The 21,181-nt window shown below is 43.8% G+C and overlaps 1 protein-coding gene across 1 annotated transcript in view; it reads left to right on the top strand.

Moving 5' to 3' along the window:
* The window catches only part of AGBL1 (AGBL carboxypeptidase 1), a 560,672-nt gene that overhangs the window by 238,415 nt on the left and 301,076 nt on the right, over window positions 1-21,181 (top strand). The window contains exon 17 of the mRNA XM_075855278.1: window positions 16,773-16,902. Coding sequence (XP_075711393.1) covers window positions 16,773-16,902 — 130 coding nt within the window. The remainder of the gene's footprint in view (window positions 1-16,772; window positions 16,903-21,181) is intronic.

Genomic DNA, 21,181 nt, shown 5'->3' with positions numbered 1-21,181 from the left:
TTTATGGGGTTTAGCCGGTACTGGAGTTTCCCGACTTTTGTCCCTGTTGACTCGGGCCATCGTAGTGGATGTGGCTCTCTGTTAAAAGATATCTGCGGCACAAGTCGAGAGGAGCTTAAATCTCAAGCTCTCATCCGGCGTGCGGTCAGGCTCCCTTTGGTTCCGTTTTTTTTAGCCAAAGCCAGATGTGGATCCAAAAGGAAGTAAGGATATACAGTGCATCCAGAAAGTTTTCAGACCCTTTCACTTTTTACACTTTTTGTTATTGAGGCCTTGTGCTAAAATAAAATAAAATCGAGTTTCCCCCATCATTCTGCACTCAATACCCATTAATGACAAAGTGAATTTTTTTTTTGTGACATTTTTGTAAATTTATTAAAAATTAAAACTAACATTTTGCATGCACATAAGTATTAAGACCCATTGCAATGACACTTGAAATTTAGCTCTGGGGGCCTCCAATTTCTCTAGATCCTCTTTGAAATGCTTCTACACCTTGATTGGAGTCCACCTGTGGTAAATGTATTTTATTGGATATGATTTGAAAAGACACGCCCCTGTCTATATAAGGTCTCACAGCTGTCAATGCATATCAGAGCAAAATCCAAGCCATGAGAAGCAAAGAGCTGCCCGTAGATCTCAGAGACAGGCTTGTATGGAGGCACAGATCTGTAGGAGGGTACAATTTTTTTTTTGCTGCACTAAAAGTACCCAAGAGCACAGTGGCCTCCATAATTCTTAAATGGAAGAAGTTTGGAACAACCAGGACTCTTCCTAGAGCTGGCCTCCCCACCAAACTAGTAATCGGGGGAGAAGGTACTTGGTAAGAGAGGTAGCCAAGAACCCAATGGTCACTCTGGCTGAGCTCCAAAGATCCTGTGTGCAGATGGGTGAAACTTCCAAAAGGTCAACCATCACTGCTCATCACCTGCCCAATACCATCCCTACAGTGAAACATGGTGGCAGCAGCATCATGCTGTGGGGTTGTTTTTCAGCACTTGGGATAGGGAGACTGGTCAGAGTTGAGGGAAAGATGAATTCAGCAAAGTACAGAGATATTCTTAATGAAAACCTGATCAAGAGTGTTCTGGAACTTAGACTGGGCCGAAGGTTAACCTTCCAACAAGACAATGACCCTAAGCACACAGCCAAGACAACATAGGACTAGCTTAGGGACAACTCTGTGAATATCCTTGAGTGGCCCAGCTAGAGCCCTGACTTGGACCCAATCAAAAATCTCTGGAAAGACCTGAAAATGTCTATCCACCGACGGTCCCCATCCAACCTGACAGAGCTTGAGATGATCTGCAGAGAAGAATGGCAGAAAATCCCTAAATCCAGGTGTGCAAACCTTGTGGCATCATATCCAAGAAGACCAGAGACTGTTATCGCTGCCAAAGGTGCTTCAACTACGTACTGAGTAAAGGGTCTGAATACTTATGTCAATGTAATATTTTAGTTTTTCCTTTTCAATAAATTAGCAAAGATTACTAACATTCTATATTCACTTTGTCATTATGGGGTACTGAGTGCAGAATGATGGGGAAAAACTTGATTTTTATTTTATTTTAGCACAAGGCCTCAACACAACAATATGTGAAAAAATGTAAAGGGTCTGAAGACTTTCTGAATGCATTGTAATGAAAAGACTGATCTCCTTTCTTTTGTGTCCAGTCCTATGTTTGTCTAAAAAAACTGAGCCAAAACTGTGTGTGTGATCCTGGCCTTACTTCAAATTCAAAGACATTTTACATTGTATTTGTGTATATTAATAAATGTTGCTACATAATCTTAATATTGATAAACTGTTTGTTCTGCTATCATTAAATGTATAGTTTGGTGCTTTCTATAGTTTGTTCTGACATTCCGAGCTGTAGGAATATGAAAAGTAAGAGCTCAGGGACATATGAAATGACCTTTTCTGTGCAGTATGTGGCAAAATGATACCCAGCTGATCTCATTCTTATTTCAATTTACTGTTCTCTTAATCACTACCTAAACCTTATACTCAAAAGTTGTTCCCTACAGACTCACATATGAAAAATAAGATGTCTTGTTGTGACCTCTTTTTACTTTCAATTGCTGGCAATGCATACATACCATACAAATCATACAAATTCTGTCAGTGGTCAAAACTTTGTGCCGTGGTTATTTTTATTCAAGTGACAGATTATTCTAATGCAAAAAAAACAACAAAAAAAACAACAAACAGGATGCACATCATCCTTAGGATGAGTTTACATGCTGGGTTATCGCTGCAGGTTCTTGCTTCGACCTCCGCACCAAAAATCTGATGCAATTCAGTGTAGAATTGATGGTATGCCTCAGATTTTCTTATCCGCAGCGTGTTAATTCTGTCTAATATAGTGAAATCCGCACCAATCTAAGCCTCAAAATCCACATGTAACACATACATATTGCAAACCCGCCAATAATTCCTGCATGATCCACGGCAGAAATTGAAGGCATTTTTGTGGCTGTGCAGCAGATCCATATGAGGATAACCCTCATCACGATCTGTGGATATGTGGACCCACTAGGCCGCACTGCCGTAGCGGAGTAGCAGCTGACCAGACAACTGTGTAAAAAGTCTCAACAAAGTCCAAGCACAAGGGTACCTATAATAGTCCAGACATTAGCAAGGCTGCAAATTGTCGTTGGATTTGACGTGTATTTGGGCACGTTGTAAACGGTGCCTTAGTGTTGATTCACTTTTGGATTTTCCACAGCGAAATCCATAGGAAATCAAGTTCCATTCTGCTTTTATACTTTCTGTCAATGGACTATGGACTGTTTTATGACTATGGACTGCTTATAGTATATTCCCACGGGTCGAATACGCTGCATAAAAGTAAGCACCGTATCTGCCATAGAACTCGCAGGGAATCCCCCCCCCCCCCCGATAAAACCACACCGAATTGTGGTGCAGTGTTTCGGGTTTAATCTCCATGGCAGAAGCTAGTTTTTGAAAAAAACAGTCTATACTTACCCCCAGCCGTTGTCATGGCAATGTGTCCCTTTGTTGTACGTGCAGTCCGGCCTCCTGGTATGAAGCTGCAGATCGTGTGGCCGCTGCAGCCTGTGTTTGTTTGCAGCAGTCACATGGGATGAAACATTATCCCAGTAGGCCAGGACGGAGAAAATAAGAAAGAATCACAAATTTTCTCCTTTGGCGTTTTGTGCGGCGGAATCACAGTGTTTCCGCCGCAAAAGTCGCAACACTTGTTTTTTTGTTGCGGGTATTACATCCCAATTGAATTCAATGGAGAAGACGTGCAACAGAAGAGCAATGAATCCGCAGCATTTAAAATCCACACCACAGGTCAATTTATGATCGTTTTCGCACAGATTTTTTCTTCAGAGTGTGTATGAGATTTGTTCAAATCTCATTCACTTGGCTGCTTCTGTAAATGCTGTGGAATTTCCGCACAAAATTATGTTGCGAAAATTCCACAGCGTTAACAGTGTGTGGGTACCCAGCCTTAGAGGCAGGGTTTATCAATACTATAAGACCTGGCAAGAGGGGAGGATAGCAATGAGCTACTTTTTCAGACACTATATTCAAATTCTGAATTTGGCGCTTATGTAAGGGGTGTTTGGCATTGGGCCCTTTGCTGCCGCTTTTTGCGGAAACATTTTTTTTGTGTCTCCATATTCTGAGACCCATAACTTTTATATTTTTCCATCAATAAAGCTGTGTGAGAGATTTTTTTTTCAGGGCGATCTGTGGTTTTTATAGGTGTCATACAACTTTTTGACCACTTTTTAGATCAACATTTTGGGAAGTAAGGTTACCAAAAAAAAATTTCTGCATTTTTTTTTTTTTCATTTTTACGGTGTTCTCCTTGCGGGTTAAATAAATATATTGCAATAGTTTGGACTTTTACAAGCACAGTGATGCCAACTATGTTTATTTTTTTATTGTTTACACTGCTTTAGGGGGTAGTATGGTTTATGGGAAAAGGGTTTGTGTTTTACTTTTAATATGTTTTTCCCTATATTTCTGAACACTTTATTTAACTAAAAAACAGTTAAATTTTCTTTTTTAGTCCCACTAGGGGACTTGAGCATTAGATTGCTTGCACAATGCAATGCAATACTTATGCATCAAAGCAGTTGAACGGCCAGGATCAAATTTATCTCCAATCAATTGGTGCAAGGCGGAAGCTGTAATCAGGGCTGGCGTCAGCACCCGGCGAACCCGGGCAAATGCCACGGCCCACTACCCTTGGGCCACCCACTCGCTTATGCAGTCGTCATGGCTCCTCCAGGAACGGAATCCCCGGCCAGAGCGTTGCCGACCCTGTTGCCGGGGATTCCGCTCCTAGAGGGAGTGCAATCCCCCCAGAACATTGCCGAAACTCTGGCCGGTGATTCCGCTCCTGGAGGAGAACCTGGTGTCACTTTCCATATATGGACAGTGACATCATGGGCTCCTCCTGAAGCCGAATCCCCGGCTAGAGCTTTGCCGATGATCTGGCTGGTGATTCTGCTCCTGGAGGAGTCCCTGGCGCCACTATACATATATGGACAGTGATATCAGGGGCTCCTCCTGGAGTGGAATCCCCAGGCTAGAGAGTTGCCGATGCTCTGGCCAGGGATCCCGCTCCTAAAGGGAGCCCCTGACGTCACTGTCCATATCTGGACAGTGACGTCTGGGTCTCCTCCTGGAGTGACATTCCCAGCCAAAACGTTGCTGACCCTCTGGCCAGTGATTCTGCTCCTAGAAAAGCCCCTGACGTCAATATCAAATATGGAGAGTGACGTCAGGCTCTGTCTACAGGGAGGGGGATTGTAGCACTATCTACAAGGGGGTGTGTAAGGCACTATCTACAAGGTGTTGTGTGGCACTATCTACAAGGGGGTGTGTGGCACTATCTACAAGTGTCTGTGTGTGTGGCACTATCTACAGGGGGCTTTGTGGGATTATCTACAAGGGGCTATGTGGCACTATATACACTATATACAGGGGGCTGTGTGGCACTATATACAGGGGGCTGTGTGTCACTAACTACAGGGGGCTATGTGGCACTATCTACAAGGGAGACTGTGGCATTATCTACAGGGGGTGTGTGGCATTATCTACAGAGGGCAATGTGGCACCATCTACAGAGGGCATTGTGGCACTATCTACAGAGGGCACTGTGGCACTATCTATCGAGGGTACTGTGGCGTTATCTGCAGTGGACACTGAATACATGGGGGCAACAACTGGAGGCCTAACATTTTTTATGGGGACACAAACTGCGAGCATAACTTCTATATGGCGGCCTAAACAGAGCCTAACTTCCATAGGGGGGCACAAATTGTCGGCCTGACTTCTATATGGGTGCATAAACAGGGCCTAACTACTATATGGGGGCACAAACTGCCATTTACTGCCATTTTACTACCGCCGTGAGTTTCCCCGCAAATGGGCCCACTAAGTCTATGTCACCCAAGGGCCAACATAAACCTGGAGCAGTCCCTGGCTGTAATATACATCAGATGCTGCCCCCCTCTTCCACCATGAAAATAACATGTCCATTTAGCCAAGCCAATTGTGAATATTTCTGATGCAGGGAGAAAGTACAAACAGTTGGCTTACCCTTATCAAATGTCTATGGCCAGCTATAAATTTATCACTCTCTATAGACATGAGGAAGAAAAATAACTATACAATAAAAAAATTTTAAATTTAATTCTAATACCTCATTATGGACAGAAAACTAAAAATTCAGGACTGTTTAGAGTTTCCAGAAAAGTAAAAACCATAATATTCATATTGATTTATCTATAGAATTACCTTCATTTCCAGTTGCTTACTTTTGAGTAAGCCGAAGTAATAATGTGATTCCATTCCATTCCATTCTAACTAAAATGTGTTCTATAAGTAATGTTCTGCGTTATGCAAAATGTATGCGGTACCTGGCTTGACTTTAGTATTTGTTTATTCCAAGGGTTGCCTAAAAAACGGGAGGCATGAGAATATTTAGCAGCTTAAAAATTCTGAATGCTTCATAGTGTATTGATGGTCATTCATAATGCCATAAGAAGATTGGGATATTTTTATTTATTTATATATAAATATTCATCGATACTCATCTTATTTCGCTGTGACTGTTACAATGCACAGTGAGCAGTGATATTCTACAAACATCAAGATCTCTACATCCCTTTAGAGTTTATGACTTACAGTTCCCAAGGTACCATTATCACATCAACCATCAGTCACAGGTTATGATGGGTCCTGTCTTGACATTTAACTGTAATGGACAAGAGATTTTAAAATAACTTTATACTCCTAACTGCGGCCTTAAATTTTCTTCATAACTATTTACTTTATGCCTGTGTCTTCTGTTATTTATCCCTCTATGGATGTGTCTTGAAAATGGCAGCAAGATGGGCTATTTGTGTGAAATATTTCTGTAGTTTGTAGTGGTTGAAAATATCATCTATATAATAGACATTAATACATGTATAAACCCATGTAAATAATATCTGTACAAACTATAATTATTGATATAAAGCAATTCTTAAACTTCATGCACACAGCGGAGCCATAGGCATTCTGTAATACAGAGCAATAGACAATTTGTGTGCTACAGTATGGTGCTCTGTACAATGCCTTATAATAGGGTTATTTTCCCCTAAAGCCATATTTCTAGGGGAGAGTATCTCTTTAGTACAACATCTGATAAAACACAGCAGATTTTTTTTGCTTTAGAGTAAGGTCACACAGGTCAGGTGCAGATTTTTGGCCGGATTTGCTGCTGTGGAGAAAAAGAGAAGAGGGAATTAAAAAAACAAAAACTCTTTACTCACCTCCCCTGGTGCTTTCGTAGCAATGCGTCCCTGCTGTCCTAGCTGGTATCTGTTGAGAGGGGCTTCTCGGATGATGTGTCATCCAGTGGCGTAACTACCGCTGTAGCAGCCGTAGCGGCTGCCATGGGGCCCGCGGCTTGAGGCCCCATATGCCCGGTGGCGCCGCTAGCAGCCGTTATGGCTGATACAGTGGTAGCAACACTCTGCGGGGCCTGCGCCAATGAGCCTCTAACATGTATGGGCCAGGGGACACAGGCCCTCTCATGCCCGGGGGCGTCGCTAGCACCGGAGGGGGCCCGGTGCTAGCGACAGCCATCCCCTCATGCATCAGCCCGACCATTCAGCGCCTTACAATGATGCTGATTAGTGGGGCAAAATGACTTGGGCCGCCAATCAGCGCCATTCAACTACACTAGCGGCGCGATTAACATCATTGCGCTGCTTCCGTGCTTGAAAAGCGCTGATTGACGGGGCAAGCCATTCTGCCCTGCCAATCAGCACCTTTGAACAACGCACTGCTTGCTTCGTTCAGCTCCAGCAGACCTGCTCAGAAGAGAGCAGATCTGCATTGCCACCGGACAGTGCGGGAACGGGATCATGTGAGTATGTTAATTTTTTTCTACTAAAACTGGGTGGCGTTATCTACAGGGGATGCACTATATACAGGGGGGTCTATATGTGGGGATGAGGGCCACTATATACATGGGGGGGTCTATATGTGGGGATGTGGGCCACTATATACAGGGGGGTCTATATGTGAGGATGTGGGGCACTATCTACAGGGGGGTCCATATGTGGGGATGTGGGGCACTATATACAGGGGGATCAATATGTGGGACACTATATACAGGGGTGGGCTATATGTAGAGCACTATCTATAGGGGAGCAATTTGTAGGGCACTATCCAATAGGGGTGGGCTATATGTGGGACACTATGTACAGGGGTGGGTTACCTGTGGGGCACTAGCTACAGGGGGGCTATATTTAGGGCACTGTCTACAGGGGTAGGCTATATGTGGGACACTATATACAGGGGGAGCTATATGTGCGGTACTATCTACAGAGGTGGGCTATGCATGGAGCACTATCTATAGGGGAAGCTATATGTAGATCAGCACAGTGGCTCAGTGGTTAACACTATTGCCTTGCAGCTCTGGAGTCAATATGTGGGCACTATCTACAGAGGGCTGTATGTGGGACACTATCTACAGGGGCTTCTACGTAGGGCACTATCTGCAAAGGCTCTATGGGGGGTCACTATGCACAGGGGGCTATGTGGGCACTATCTACAGGGGACACGGTGTTTGTGTGTGGGACACAGTATATGGTACTATTATAATCAGGGACACAATGTATTTATGTACTGAGCTTGGTTGTGTTACTGTATATATGTCAGAGCTTGGTTATGGAGCTGTAATTATATAGGATATATTTATAATAACAAAATTGCAGGGCAGATGGAATTGTTCTCAATTCATTGTATATTTCATGAGAACCTGTCTGGTAGTTTTAACCATTTGAACCGCCACCATGCGGCAATACATGACCTGACAATATTTCCAAATGTATGTTTTTTTCAGATGCAGCAAAATCTTTAAAATCCACTTTTAAAACGGCACACACTATATGCTAATTACTCATTAAAGGGTCATGGGGCAGTGCCGCTATCCTGAAGAGTCACATAGTCCTACCTCCAGACCTGCCTTTCCATGCTTGATTGACATCCCCATGGCTGATACAACTTTCTTGGATGCCATTGCCTTGTGGCACTATATACAAGGGGGGTTTGTGTGGCACTATACACAAGAGGGGGCTGTTTGGCAATATACAAAAGTGGGATCTGTGTGGCACTATACACAAGGGGGAGCTGTGTGGCACTATACACAAGGGGGAGCTGTGTGGCACTATACACATGGGGGAGCTGTGTGGCACTATATACAAGGGGCTGTGTGGCACTACTAAGGGGGTCTGTGTGGCACTATCTACTAGGGGGGGGGTCTGTATTGCACGGGGGGAGCTGTGGCTCTATCTACAGGGGTTAGTGTGTGTGGCGCAATCTACAGGGGTCTGTGTGTGGCACTATCTACTAAGGGTGGGCTGTGTGGCACTATACAAGGGAGGGGGTCTGTGTGGCACTATATACAGTGGGATCTTTATAGCGCTATATACAGGGGAGACTTTATGGCGATATCTACAGGGGGCTGTATGGTACGATCTACAAGTGGGAGGTGGGGGGCGCTATCTACAAGTGGGGTGTGACACTGTCTTTAGGCGGGGCTGTATAGCACTGTCTACAGAGGGGCTGTATGGCACATTCGACAGGGGGCACTATCTATAAGGATGCCTCCTTGTGGCACCTAGGGAGGGGTGGCCCAGTCAAGAGTTTGCTATGTGGCCCAGTCTTTCCTAGTTACGCCCCTGGTGTCGTCCCATGTGATGCTGCAACCTGTGATTGGCTGCAGTTGTCACATGGAACAAAATGTAATCCCAGGAGATTGGCTCAATACAATCCAGCCTGGGGAGCAGGGATGAGCCACTGCGGGAGCACAAGGAGAGGGGAGTAAAGTATTTTTTTTTATTTTGAAGTGGAAAAAGTGGGTTTCTTTGCTACTTGTTGCAGATTTTTACTTCCGCATTAAACTCAATGGGGAAAATCTGCAACAAATTTGCAATTATTCCACAGTATAAATTAACAAGCTGGGAATTTAAAAATCCACACCACAGGTCGATTTCTGCACAGAAATTTTCTGCAGTGTGTGGATGCGATTTATAAACTACTTCACTCGGTTGCGCCTATCTACGCCGAGCTGCTCATGACATAGTGAATGCTGGAGCAAGGAGCCGTCCGCTCCTTGCTACAGCATTGAATTCAACTGTATCTGTGTCCTGAGGATGCAGATAGAGATGAAACCGGGGCATCAGTTTGGGAAACACTGTTCTAGAGAATCCCCGCTGTCTGTTCCTAGAACAGGAAGCCTGAGCAGGACATGACAAAGGAGCAGTGCTGTCATGAGTTTGTATAATAAAATGCATTTACGCCACTTCTGGTGACCACAGCTATTGTGTCCATTGCATGTATAAACAGCTAAGGAGAAGGAGGCATGAGAACTTGCAGAAGGGGGCATCTGAGGGGTAAATGCACAACAGCAGAGGGCAAGTTATTTTATAATTTTTAGTTTAAGAATTAGAATAAGAAATGTGGTTTGCAAGTGGATTTAGGCACTGAGTGCTTTAACACAGAATTCCCTGTAACACATTCACAAAAGGAGTATGCTAAGCCACTAGTTTTTATAAATATCCTGTGTATCATGCAGGATTTTTTCCATACAAATAAAATATATATTAAACCTGGGCGATTATGACCTAAATCAAAATCATGATCAATGGAAAATGTAACCTTCATTATGAATATGTAATCATTATTTAGGCCACACCCCTTTTACATGTCACACCACTATTTTCATGCCACTCCCTCATTTGCATGCCATGCCATTGAATTAATATATATCCCCTGAGCCTGCTGTATGCTACTGTATATAATATACCACCTGACACTTCCCCTCACACAGTATAATGACCCATAGTGCCCCAAAATAGTACAATGCCCCTATAGATGCCCTCCTCACAGTAAATGCCTCTATAGCTGCCCTCCACACAGTATAATGACCCAATAGCTGCCCCCACGCAGTATATTGCCCCCATAGCTACCCTGCACACCCAGTATAATGTCCTCATAGCATCCCCCATGCAGTATAATGCCCCCATAGTGGCCCCCCACACAGTGCAATGCCTCCATAACTGCCCCACACAGTCTAAGGCCCCTAATAAAAATAATGAAATAAATATTAACCCAACCCCGTTCCCGTGATGAGTGGAGGAGATCCCTTTGCTCCTCCGGTCTGTGCTCTGTGTGCCTCGGCGCAGACAGGCTCAATGATGTCACTGCATCGCACCTGTCTGTGCCAAGCCGCTCATGGCCGGTGTTACATAGTGAATGGTGGAGCAGGGAGATTATGGCTCCCTACTCCACCATTTGGTTCAACTGTATTTGCATCCTGAGGACACAGATACAGTTGAAACTAGGAAATAACCGAAACGAAAAAAACAAAATGCGCAAATGCTTGTTTTTTTTTCTGATTAATTGCCCAACCCTAAAATACTTAATCATATGCAAGACTTTCTATGAACTAGTTGCTATGCACTGGAAATTGTTGCTTAAATGTTTTAATGGGTAGTGTAGAAGTAATACATTGGCAAACTATGAAATAATTGTCCTCCTAATCCAAAAACAACTCAAAGTCTGCTTTTTTTTTGCTTTTCTACTGGTGTAGAGTAAAGAAATTGCTATCAGTTTCTGTTTTTTTTTTATTACTTAATAACAGTTTCATTTAATTAAAACAACACAAGTCCTTCAATTTAAAGAAAGACTTGGCAAATTAAAAAAAAAAAAAGTTTCATTAAGTTGCAGCAGACAAAGCCATTTCCAGCCTGTTGCTTCATATTTAATATCAGCAATAGATCTCTCTTTTCTTCATCCTTGACTGCAGTTCACAATGGCTTGAACCGTGTTTATTTGTATCTAGTATGATCACAGGAAGAGTAAATAAAACTGTAGTCACCAACATTTTATTGTTTTCAAGACAGAGCTGAGAATAATTCCAGCCCTGTAAAAAAAAAAAAAACAGTATTTGTATTAAAAAAAATAAAAAAAGAGATTATCTTTTAAGTCCTTCACCGCTCCCACAATGGTAGTTGCGTCAATGATGTGTGAATACGAGACAGTGGCAGCCTATCATGGTTGAACGTGACAGCCTGAACGGTTATGCATATTTTTTTTATTATTGATAACTTGATTAAGCAAAAATGAGCAGGGCAACCATTATTAACTGCATAGTTTCATACAGCAGTAAGAATGAAATAGGAAAACAAAGGAAAATAATGGCAGGAAAACCAATAAAAAAACAATAGCACAGCATGGATTATAACATTGATGTGCCACCATACATGCACCTGTTGACTAACAAGATAAAAGTACAGCTGGTAAAGGGCTGGTCCACTTTTCCAATCGGAGTATGTGGGCCTTAGGGCAACAGAGCCGTAGTTGGCCCCTTGTCTACCCCACAATTGGCATCACAAACATAGAGCATGTTTATCCCATTGCAATGAGCCTCCAAGTTCAGTGGACCCTGGCCTCTGTCCAGGATTGCCTAATGCTAGCAACTGTTATGATCAGAATATCTGCCATCCCTGATTAAGAATGCTAGATCATGCATGGGGTTAGGCCCCATGCACACGAACGTTCTTTTGCGGCCGCAATTCCCCCGAAAATGCACGTGAGAATTGCGGCCCCATTCATTCCTATGGGGCCATGCACACGACCGTGGTTTCCACGGTCCGTGCATGGCACCGGAGCCCGGACCGCAGAAAGAACTGGCAAGCCTTATTACAGCCGTGTTCTGTGGTCTGGGCTCATTGAAATAATGGCCGCGGCCATGTGCACAGCCCGAGATTTGCGGGCGGCTCGCGGCTGTCACTCCGTGGCCAGCTGATCCGAAAAACACGGCCGTGCACATGGCTACAGTCGTGTGCATTAGGCCTTAGGGATAACTATAATTCTTAAATAAGTACTGTAACTAACATAGTGAGTGAGGTTAAGAAAATACATACGTCCATCTAGTTCAATATATTGTCCTAGCATGTCGATCTAGAGCAGGGGTGGGGAACCTTTTTTCTGCCAAGGGCCATTTGGATATTTATCACATCAATTACCAACTTAAAAATGAGCCTGCTATATTTGGTCAAACATTTAATTAACTCATCCCTAATGTGATGGCTGGAACTTTTCTCTTTGGTGAGGTGTGTGATTTTAGCCTGTATTGATGATGTTGCTACTGCGTCGGTAAGTCTGGAGCGCATTCGACTCTTAACAATAGTAAGTTTTGAAAAGTACTTGCAGCAGTAAATTGTTCTGACTTACTTAAAGGGGTTTTCCCATCAGGGACATTTATGACCTATCCACAGGATAGGTTATAAATGTCAGATAGATGCAGGCACCCGCACCTCTGGCACCCGCACCTATCTCTAGAATGGGGCCCCTAAACCCCGTTCTACCTGTCTGTGCTCCGGCTGATTTCCAACCATCAAGAAGAAAACAGCGTAGCTCGCTGTGCTACGCTGTTTCCATAACGCCCATTGTAGTGAATGGCAGATATGGAAGCAGCGTAGCATGCGAGTTACGCTGTTTCCGTAACTACTATTCAGTTCTATAGGACTTACGTAAGCAGCGTAGCTCAGCGAGTTATGCTGTTTTCTGCTCCAAGGTCGGAAATCACAAGCTTCAGTCACAACACAAAGAGGTAGACTGATGTTTAGGGGCCCTGTTCTTGAGATAGATCTGGGACCCATAGGTGGGACCCGCATCTATCGGACATTTATGACATATCCTGTGTATATATCATAAATGTCCTTGATGAAAAAAGCCCCTTTTAGTCACCTGAAATCAACTAGTGTAAGTAGGGCACGCGGATGGAGGCAAGGAGGGAATGACACGGCGACAGCGGCGGTCAGTGAGATCGGGGCGTGCTGTGACAGCAGTTGACCAGTCCAGTCATCTGACCTCACGTCACTGACTTGAGGTAAGGTGACTGGACTGTGCTGGCCCTGGAGTTTACAAGTCCGGTCACCTGATCTCACGTCACGTCACTGACTTAGGTCAGGTGACCAGACTGGTCCACTCTTAGGCCGGCATGCACCGACCTCACTCAGACCACCGCCACCATACTTGGCTCCATCCACCCTTTTCCTGCTCCTAAATGTGAGTTAGTAGGGCGGACGGAGGCAAGGAGGGAATGATACGGCGGCAGCGGCACTCAGAGTGAGGTCGGGGCATGCTGTGACAGGAGTGAACCAGTCCAGTCACCTGACCTCACGTCACTGACGTGAGGCCTGGGGAGTGGACTGTGCCGGCCCGCAGGGGCATAGCTAAAGGCTCATGTGCCCTGGTGCAAGAATTCAGCTTGGGCCCCCTCCCCAACACCACCAGACCCCTGCGCACGCCTATGCTCCGCTGCCTTGCCCGACAGACCCCATGAATGTCCCCACAATATAATGTCTCCCATAGCTGCCCCACAGTATAATGCCACCACACATTATAATACCCCCCATAGCTGCCCCCACAGAGTATAATGCCCCCCATAGCTGCCCCACACAGTATAATGCCCCCCATAGCTGTCCACCACAGTATAATGCCCCCATAGCTGCCCCACAGTATAATGCCCCTATAAAAGCCCCCACAGTATATTGCCACCCATAGCTGCCACATACAGTATAATGCACCCATACTGTATAATGCCCCCCATAGCTGCCCCATACACTACAATGCACCATACACTATAATGCCCCCATAGCTGCCCCATACAGTATAATGCACCCATAGCTGCCCCATACAGTATAATGCCCCCATACAGTATAATGCCCCCATAGCTGCCCCATATAGCATAATGCCCCCATACAGTATAATGCCCCCCATACAGTATAATGCTCCCATAGCTGCCAAATACTGTATAATGCCCCCATACAGTATAATGCCCCCATATCTGCCCCATAAAGTATAATGCTCCACGCAGTATAATGCCACCCATAACTGTTCCATACAGTATAATGCCCACATACAGTATAATCCCTCCATACCTGCCACATACAGTATAATGCCCCATGTCTCATACCAAGTATAATGCCCCCATACAGTATAATGCCCCCTCAGCAGCTACCATATGAGCCCCCCTCCCATACCCAGTATAATGCCACCATATGTATGTAAATAATAGAAAAATGATAACATGATTACTTACCTATCCCCGTTCCCACGACGGGTGGCGGAGATCCTTCTCCTCTTCGGCACTGTGCTGTGAGTGACTCGGCGCAAACAGGCGCGATTATGTCACTACATCGCGCCTGCCTGCGCTGAGCCACTTGCGGTACAGTGAATGGTGGAGCAAGGCTCCAGCATTGAACCCAACTGAATGTGCATCCTGGGGACGCAGATTCAATTGGAAGCGGGACCAGCGCGGTCACCGCTGTGTGGCAACAGGGGCAGTTGTGACCCCTATAGCTATGCCACTGAGGCGGCCAAGTAGTGGACCAGTCTGGTCACCTGACCACACGTCGCTGACTCAGGCCAGGTGACCGGACAGGTCCAATCTTGGGCTGGCACAGTCCTGTCACCTGACCTAACGTCACTGACTAGGGTGAGGTGACCGGACTGATCCACTCGTGGGCCGGCACGCATCGACCTCACTCAGATTGCTCCACCCTTCTCCTGCTCCTAAATGTGAGCAAATAGGGTGGACTCATGGCAGACCAAATTATCCCGTTGGCCGGACGTTCCCCACCCCTGATCTAGAGGAAGTCAAAAACTTCATAAGGATGAAGCCAATTTTCTGTATTTGAGGCAAAAAAAAATTCTTTCTAACTATTCAATTACAATAAATCCTTGGATCAAGTACCCATCTACTGTATTCTCATAAAGAAAACTTGTAATATTATTTGTTTTAAAAAATGCACCCAAGCCCCTTATAAACTCTTTCAGAGAATTAGCCATGACAACTTTTTCTGGGAGTTCTATAGTTTCATTGCTCTTATAATAAAGAAACCTCTTTCATGTTGGAGTAAAAATGTCCTTTCTTTACATGTAGTAGATGCCCCCTTGTTATACTTACAGTCCTGGGTAAGAAAAATAAAGAAGCATAGATAGATCTCTTTAATGACTCGTGATATATTTATATATAGTTAAATTGTTAACCTACTTTAGATGAAATGGGTCTCCTGCCACGGAAACTAAAGCCAACTTTAAAAGCATAAACAGTTTTTTCTCTGTTCTCCAAATGGTAGGAACTGGTTAGATAAGACTTTCTATCAAGGTCTGTAGCAAATTCAGAGCCAAGTGGCACAAACAATCTGGCAGGAGGATGATAATAGCAAGAGTAATAAGAACCAGTCCTGCTCAATGCACAGATAATCGGCAACAGGTTGTTGCGTGAAGTTGAGATGTGCTCAGGAAACAATACAAGTTCTCTACACAGATGAGCAGGAACAGTTTGTAGAGTAAGGTGGAAAGAAACTAGACTACAGGCAGGAAGCTCAATAGTCTGGCAATAAGAATGTGCAAGGGCCAGAATTTTATAGTATGCCAAAGGGGTGAGAGCAGTCAGACAATCAAGACGAAAAATCCAGAGAGGCAAACATCAAGAGATAGATGGTTGAATTTTGGCCAACTTTGCACAAGGTCTCAACACTTGAATATAGTTCTCGGTCTGAATATTAGACTTACTAACATCAGTCAAATGCTAATAAATAATATCTGCTGATCTAGTACCAGCTAACATCTCTCCCCTTCTGTGTTTTGATCCAGGGGAGTAATAAATTTTAGAACTACTAATAATATTAGTAATAATTCAACCTGCTTTTAATCTGAAACAGCACAGCAAATGTACATTAAATATCAATTTCCATGTCAAACTAAAAATCTGCCAGCTGAATATGCTGTCCTTGGTAAGGGCATCATATTACAGGGATAGGGCCATTCTTCTATTAGTCACAGTGGCAGAAAAAAAATATTTGAGTGTGGTGTATTCATGAGGAGAGTTCTGCCCATGCCTCTTCTTCCCTGCCCGAGAAGGTTGGGGGAGGCAGGGAAGGGCAGAGGGAGCTCATTCCTCATGACTACATCGGACTCATAAATATGAGTCCAGTATACTGTTTGATTATTTCTATTAGCCAGTAAAGTGTAGTAATTAAGCTTCACAGCATAAAATCATACCCAACATTATTGCTAAAATTGTGCCAAATGTTGTTTGCAGTTATAACACATTTATTTACGATATGTTGTTGATAAGGCAGGTATACAGTCAGAGTCGTGGAATGCCTACTGCCTAATGTGGACTAGAAATATATGTCTCCTTTTGTTTTAGTCACAGGTGTTCCCTAAATGGTGAAGATTTAAACAGACAATGGTTATCACCCACGTGCAATCTACAACCAACTATTTATCATATAAAGGGTCTGTTGTACTACCTGAACAGCATTGGTAGAACACCACTGGTGAGTCCACATATTTATGTTTTCCAATTTATGAATACTGTAAAGATTTAGTTAACTGAAGAAAATGAAGTTAATTTATTAAACAATTTTCTTTATAATATTTTCTCCCACAATTGTAGGAAAACCCCCACAAAAACACATGTGCAGTCATAGCACTGACTGGAAGTTAGAGTTTCCTTTCTAGCACCATTACTGAGAAAGCAGCTTATTCTAAAAAAAACATGGGCTCTTGACTATCCTATTGTGGATTTAGTAGAGTAAACTTTTCAGGACGATGCATCCAAAAATCACTGTCAGGCAATGTTTTTTATGGAAAAATTGGAAAACCATAATGAATTCTAAAGATTAGAAGTAGTAGATGTCTATAGTTTAGAATAGCAATATTAACACATTGGCAGCATTTACTCTATACAAACTCCTTCAAATAAAATAAAAAAATCACGAACGCATCAATTTTTAGGACACTGAAAAAAAAGTGCCCTATTTTTACGGACTGTCTAGGAATTTGCGGATAGTTGGAAACCCTTCCCCTTGCTGCCCAACAACTGATTTGTCAAAAACTCCGCTCGGTGGGGCGTGGCATGAGTGGCACAGAGACCGGACACATTTTAGCACTGCTCCTGCTCCCACCACACTATCTGCCGCCATCCGCCAGAAGGAGGGACTTTGGGGAAACCTGCTAGCCAGTACTGCCTTCGCACGATTGAAAATATCAATTTGAGGGGTGATTTGCCCTAGAAAAGGCCATTCCGAATTTTTCTAGGGGTATAGTGAGCATTTTGACCCGACAGGTTTTTTGTAGAATTTAGTGGAATTAGGCTGTGAAAATGAATATCAACATTTTTGTCCACTAAAATGTTGAATTTTTTAATTTTCACAAGGGATAAAAGAGGAAAAGCACCACAGCATTTGTAAAGCAATTTCTCCCGATTACGGCAATATTCCATATGTGGTCAGAAATGTTTTTTATTAGAAATTAACTAACCCTTTCAGGACTGATCCTTTTTTGCTTTTTCATTTTCGTTTTTTCCCTCCCCGCATTCCAAAAGCCATCATTTTTTTATTTTTCCATCAATAAAGCAGTGTGAGGGCTTATTGTTTGCGGGAAGAGTTGTAATTTCTATTAACACCATTTAAAGCACCATATAATGTACTGGGAAACTGAAAAAAAATAATTTGCAGGCTGAAATTGGAAAAACTGTGATTCCTCCATTGTTTTTGGGGTTTTGATTTTATGTTTTTTCACCGTGCGGAAAAAACGACAACTTTAGTTTTATTCTGCGTCTCAATACGATTACGGTGATTCCAAATTTATATAGGTTTTTTATATTTTACTACTTTTACAAAGAAAAGACTATTTGTTCAAAAATTGTTATTGTTTTGTATCATCACATTCTGACATCCAGAACTTTTTTATTTTTTGGTCGATTGAGCAGTCTGGGGGCTTTTTTTTGGTGGGACCAGCTGTAACTTTTATTGGTACCATTTTATGGTACATACATCTTCCTGATCACATTACATATTTTTTAGAGCTAAAGTGACCAAAAAACAGCGATTTTGGCGGTTTAAATTCTTTATTTCTTACAGCTTTCACCGTGCGCAATAAATTATGTTTTACTTTATTCTGCGGGTCGGTACAATTATGGCGAAACCATATGTATATAGTTTTTTTTAAGTTTTGCAGCGTTTGCACAGTAAAATTATGTTTCTATAAAATTATTTATTTTCTGAGACACCCTATTCTGAGCTGTAACTTTTTTATTTTTTAGTCAAAAAAGCTGTGGGAGGTCTTGTTTTTTGCGGGACGGGTTGTAGTTTTTATTGGTACTATTTTGGGGTAAATGCGACTTTTTGATCACTTTTTATTCTATATATTGGGATGGGTGGTGACCAAAAAATAGTGAGGCTGACATAGTTTTCCGCTTATTTTGTTTGCGGCGTTCACCGTGTGGAAAAAATAACATTATAGTTTCATAGTTTGGGTCGTTACGAACGCGGTGATACCAAATATGTGTACTTTTTTTAACGGTTTCATTTTTTTTCCTATAATAAATGACTTATTATAGGAAAACAAAAACTTTTATTTTTACACTTTTATAAAACATTTTTATTAACTTTTTTTTTTACTTTTTACACTTTCTTTTTTTACCTGCAGCTCTGATCGCTGCTAGAGTACATTACTCTACCTAGGTAGTGTAATGTATTCCAACTGTCAGTGTGACGTCACAGTCACTCTAAGGGCACATTCACACGTGGCGGAATTGCTGTGGAATTCTGCTGCGGACAGTTCGCAGTGGAATTCTCCAGCGGCCGTTTTTTACATTTGTTTCTATATATTTTTAGGAACGTTAGTTCAGACGTTGCGGAAAACTCCGCTGCGGACCATAGGCTGTGGTGCGGAATTTTCAGTCCGCAGCATGCACTGTCTGTTGCGGAGAAGAAGCAGAATTTCACTGCGTTTTTCAGCCTTTGCAATGCAAAAACTGAAATCTGTAGCAAGTCCGCTGTGTTTTTTGCAACGTCTGAATTACCTGTCAAATATGCAAATGTTGGTGCAGATTCGTTGTGTAATTGCCCCAAATCTGCACCAACATTTGCAGCGGAAAAACTCTGCCACGTCTGAACGTGCCAGAGGCTGGTCCTCATAGGCTTCCATACATGGCAGACCCAGAGGCCGTTGCCTGGCCTCCGGATGCCATCACAAGCATCAGCAACCCCCACAATTGCATGGGGGATGCTGATGTGCTACAATCCCCCTAAATGCGGCGATCGCAATCGAGCACCGCATTTAACGGGTTAATTGCCGAAATCAGTGGCGATGAGCCGCTGATTGGCAACACTGGAGTGTCAGCTGTCGGGGACAGCTAACCTCCCAGTTCCCGATGCACACCTTGTCGCCGACAGTGTGCATCGGGCACGACACAGTGACTTCCTGTCACTCTGACAGGAGGCCTATAAGGACCAGCCAGCTTCCGTTTGCCATGCTAAATATCGTCAAACCCCGCGATTTTGGACCGGGGGTCTGCCGATATGATAGAAACCCCCAAAATGCGCCGATTGCAACCTATAGCCGCATTTAAGGGGTTAATTCACCGAAATCAGCGGCAAGAGACCGCTGGCCGGCAAGAGTGGAGTGTCAGCTGTCGGCGACAGCTGACCTCCCGGTTCCCGGTGAACACTGTTGCCGACAGTGTGCACCGGAAACAACTCAGTAACTATACGTCCTCGTGTGGGAAGTAACCTCCCGCGACAACGTATAGTTACTTACTCGTGCAGATAGGGGTTAATATGAAGATGTCCCAGGTTGATCAGATGTTGGACAGATATAACAAGTGAAATTAGCCGGATATATAAAATGAATATTTGTATGAGTCAGTGGCGTAACTACCGCCGTAGCAGCAGTAGCGGCTTCTACGGGGCCCGCGGCATGAGGGGGCCCGTGTCGCCCGCCGGCACGGGCCCCCACTATGGCCGGAGGCTCCGCTAGCAGCCGCTATGACTGCTACAGCGGGACACCACTGAACACTACGGCAGAGCAGGGAGGTATCTCCCCGCTCTGCCATTAACTGGTTCCCGACCGCTGGCTGTATTTTTACGGCCAGCGGTCAGGGTCCTTAAAACCTGAGCCATAGACTTTCTACGGCTCGGGTTTTAACTTGCTGCCCGCGCGATCGGGCGCTGAATGTCGGGTCTCCGGCTGTCAGTGACTGCCGGGGACCCTGAGGAGAGGATAGAAGCAGCTTTCGCTGCTTCTGTCTTCTCTGATCACTTGTACACAGCGCTCAATGCGCGCTGTGTACAGGAATAGAGACAGCAGCAGCGGTGCTGTCTCTATTCCTCCCGGTGATCATGTGACTGGTCACATGATCGCCGGGTGCCATTAGTGGCAGACTGCTGGTGGGTCTAACAAGACCCAGCACAGCCCTATTAGTGACAATCGTCACTATGAGAGGGCTGATTTCCCCTGTAACTGGGGCTGCTGTGCAGCTCCAGTTACAGTGGAAAAACATGGTGTAAGAAAGAAAAAAAATATATAAAGTTCCCCAAAGGTCTTCTTTGACCTTTGAGGGACAGACCATAGTAATAAAAAAATAATAAAGTAAAGTGCAAAAAAAATGTAAATAATAAATACACATAAAATACCCACCCCCAAAAAAAAAACTTCCCCCCCCCGCCAATCATTGTTGTAACGCTAGCGCTGACCCAATTACCCTAATATAGACATGTAATATATACAAATTTACAGTAGACAATGGCGATCACAAATAAAAGGTCTATT

The sequence above is a fragment of the Rhinoderma darwinii genome, chromosome 3, assembly GCF_050947455.1.
Source record: "Rhinoderma darwinii isolate aRhiDar2 chromosome 3, aRhiDar2.hap1, whole genome shotgun sequence".
In the NCBI taxonomy this organism is placed as follows: Eukaryota; Metazoa; Chordata; class Amphibia; order Anura; family Rhinodermatidae; genus Rhinoderma; species Rhinoderma darwinii.
Note: the sequence above shows the minus strand (reverse complement) of the source record. Positions and strands in the feature narration are given on the sequence as shown.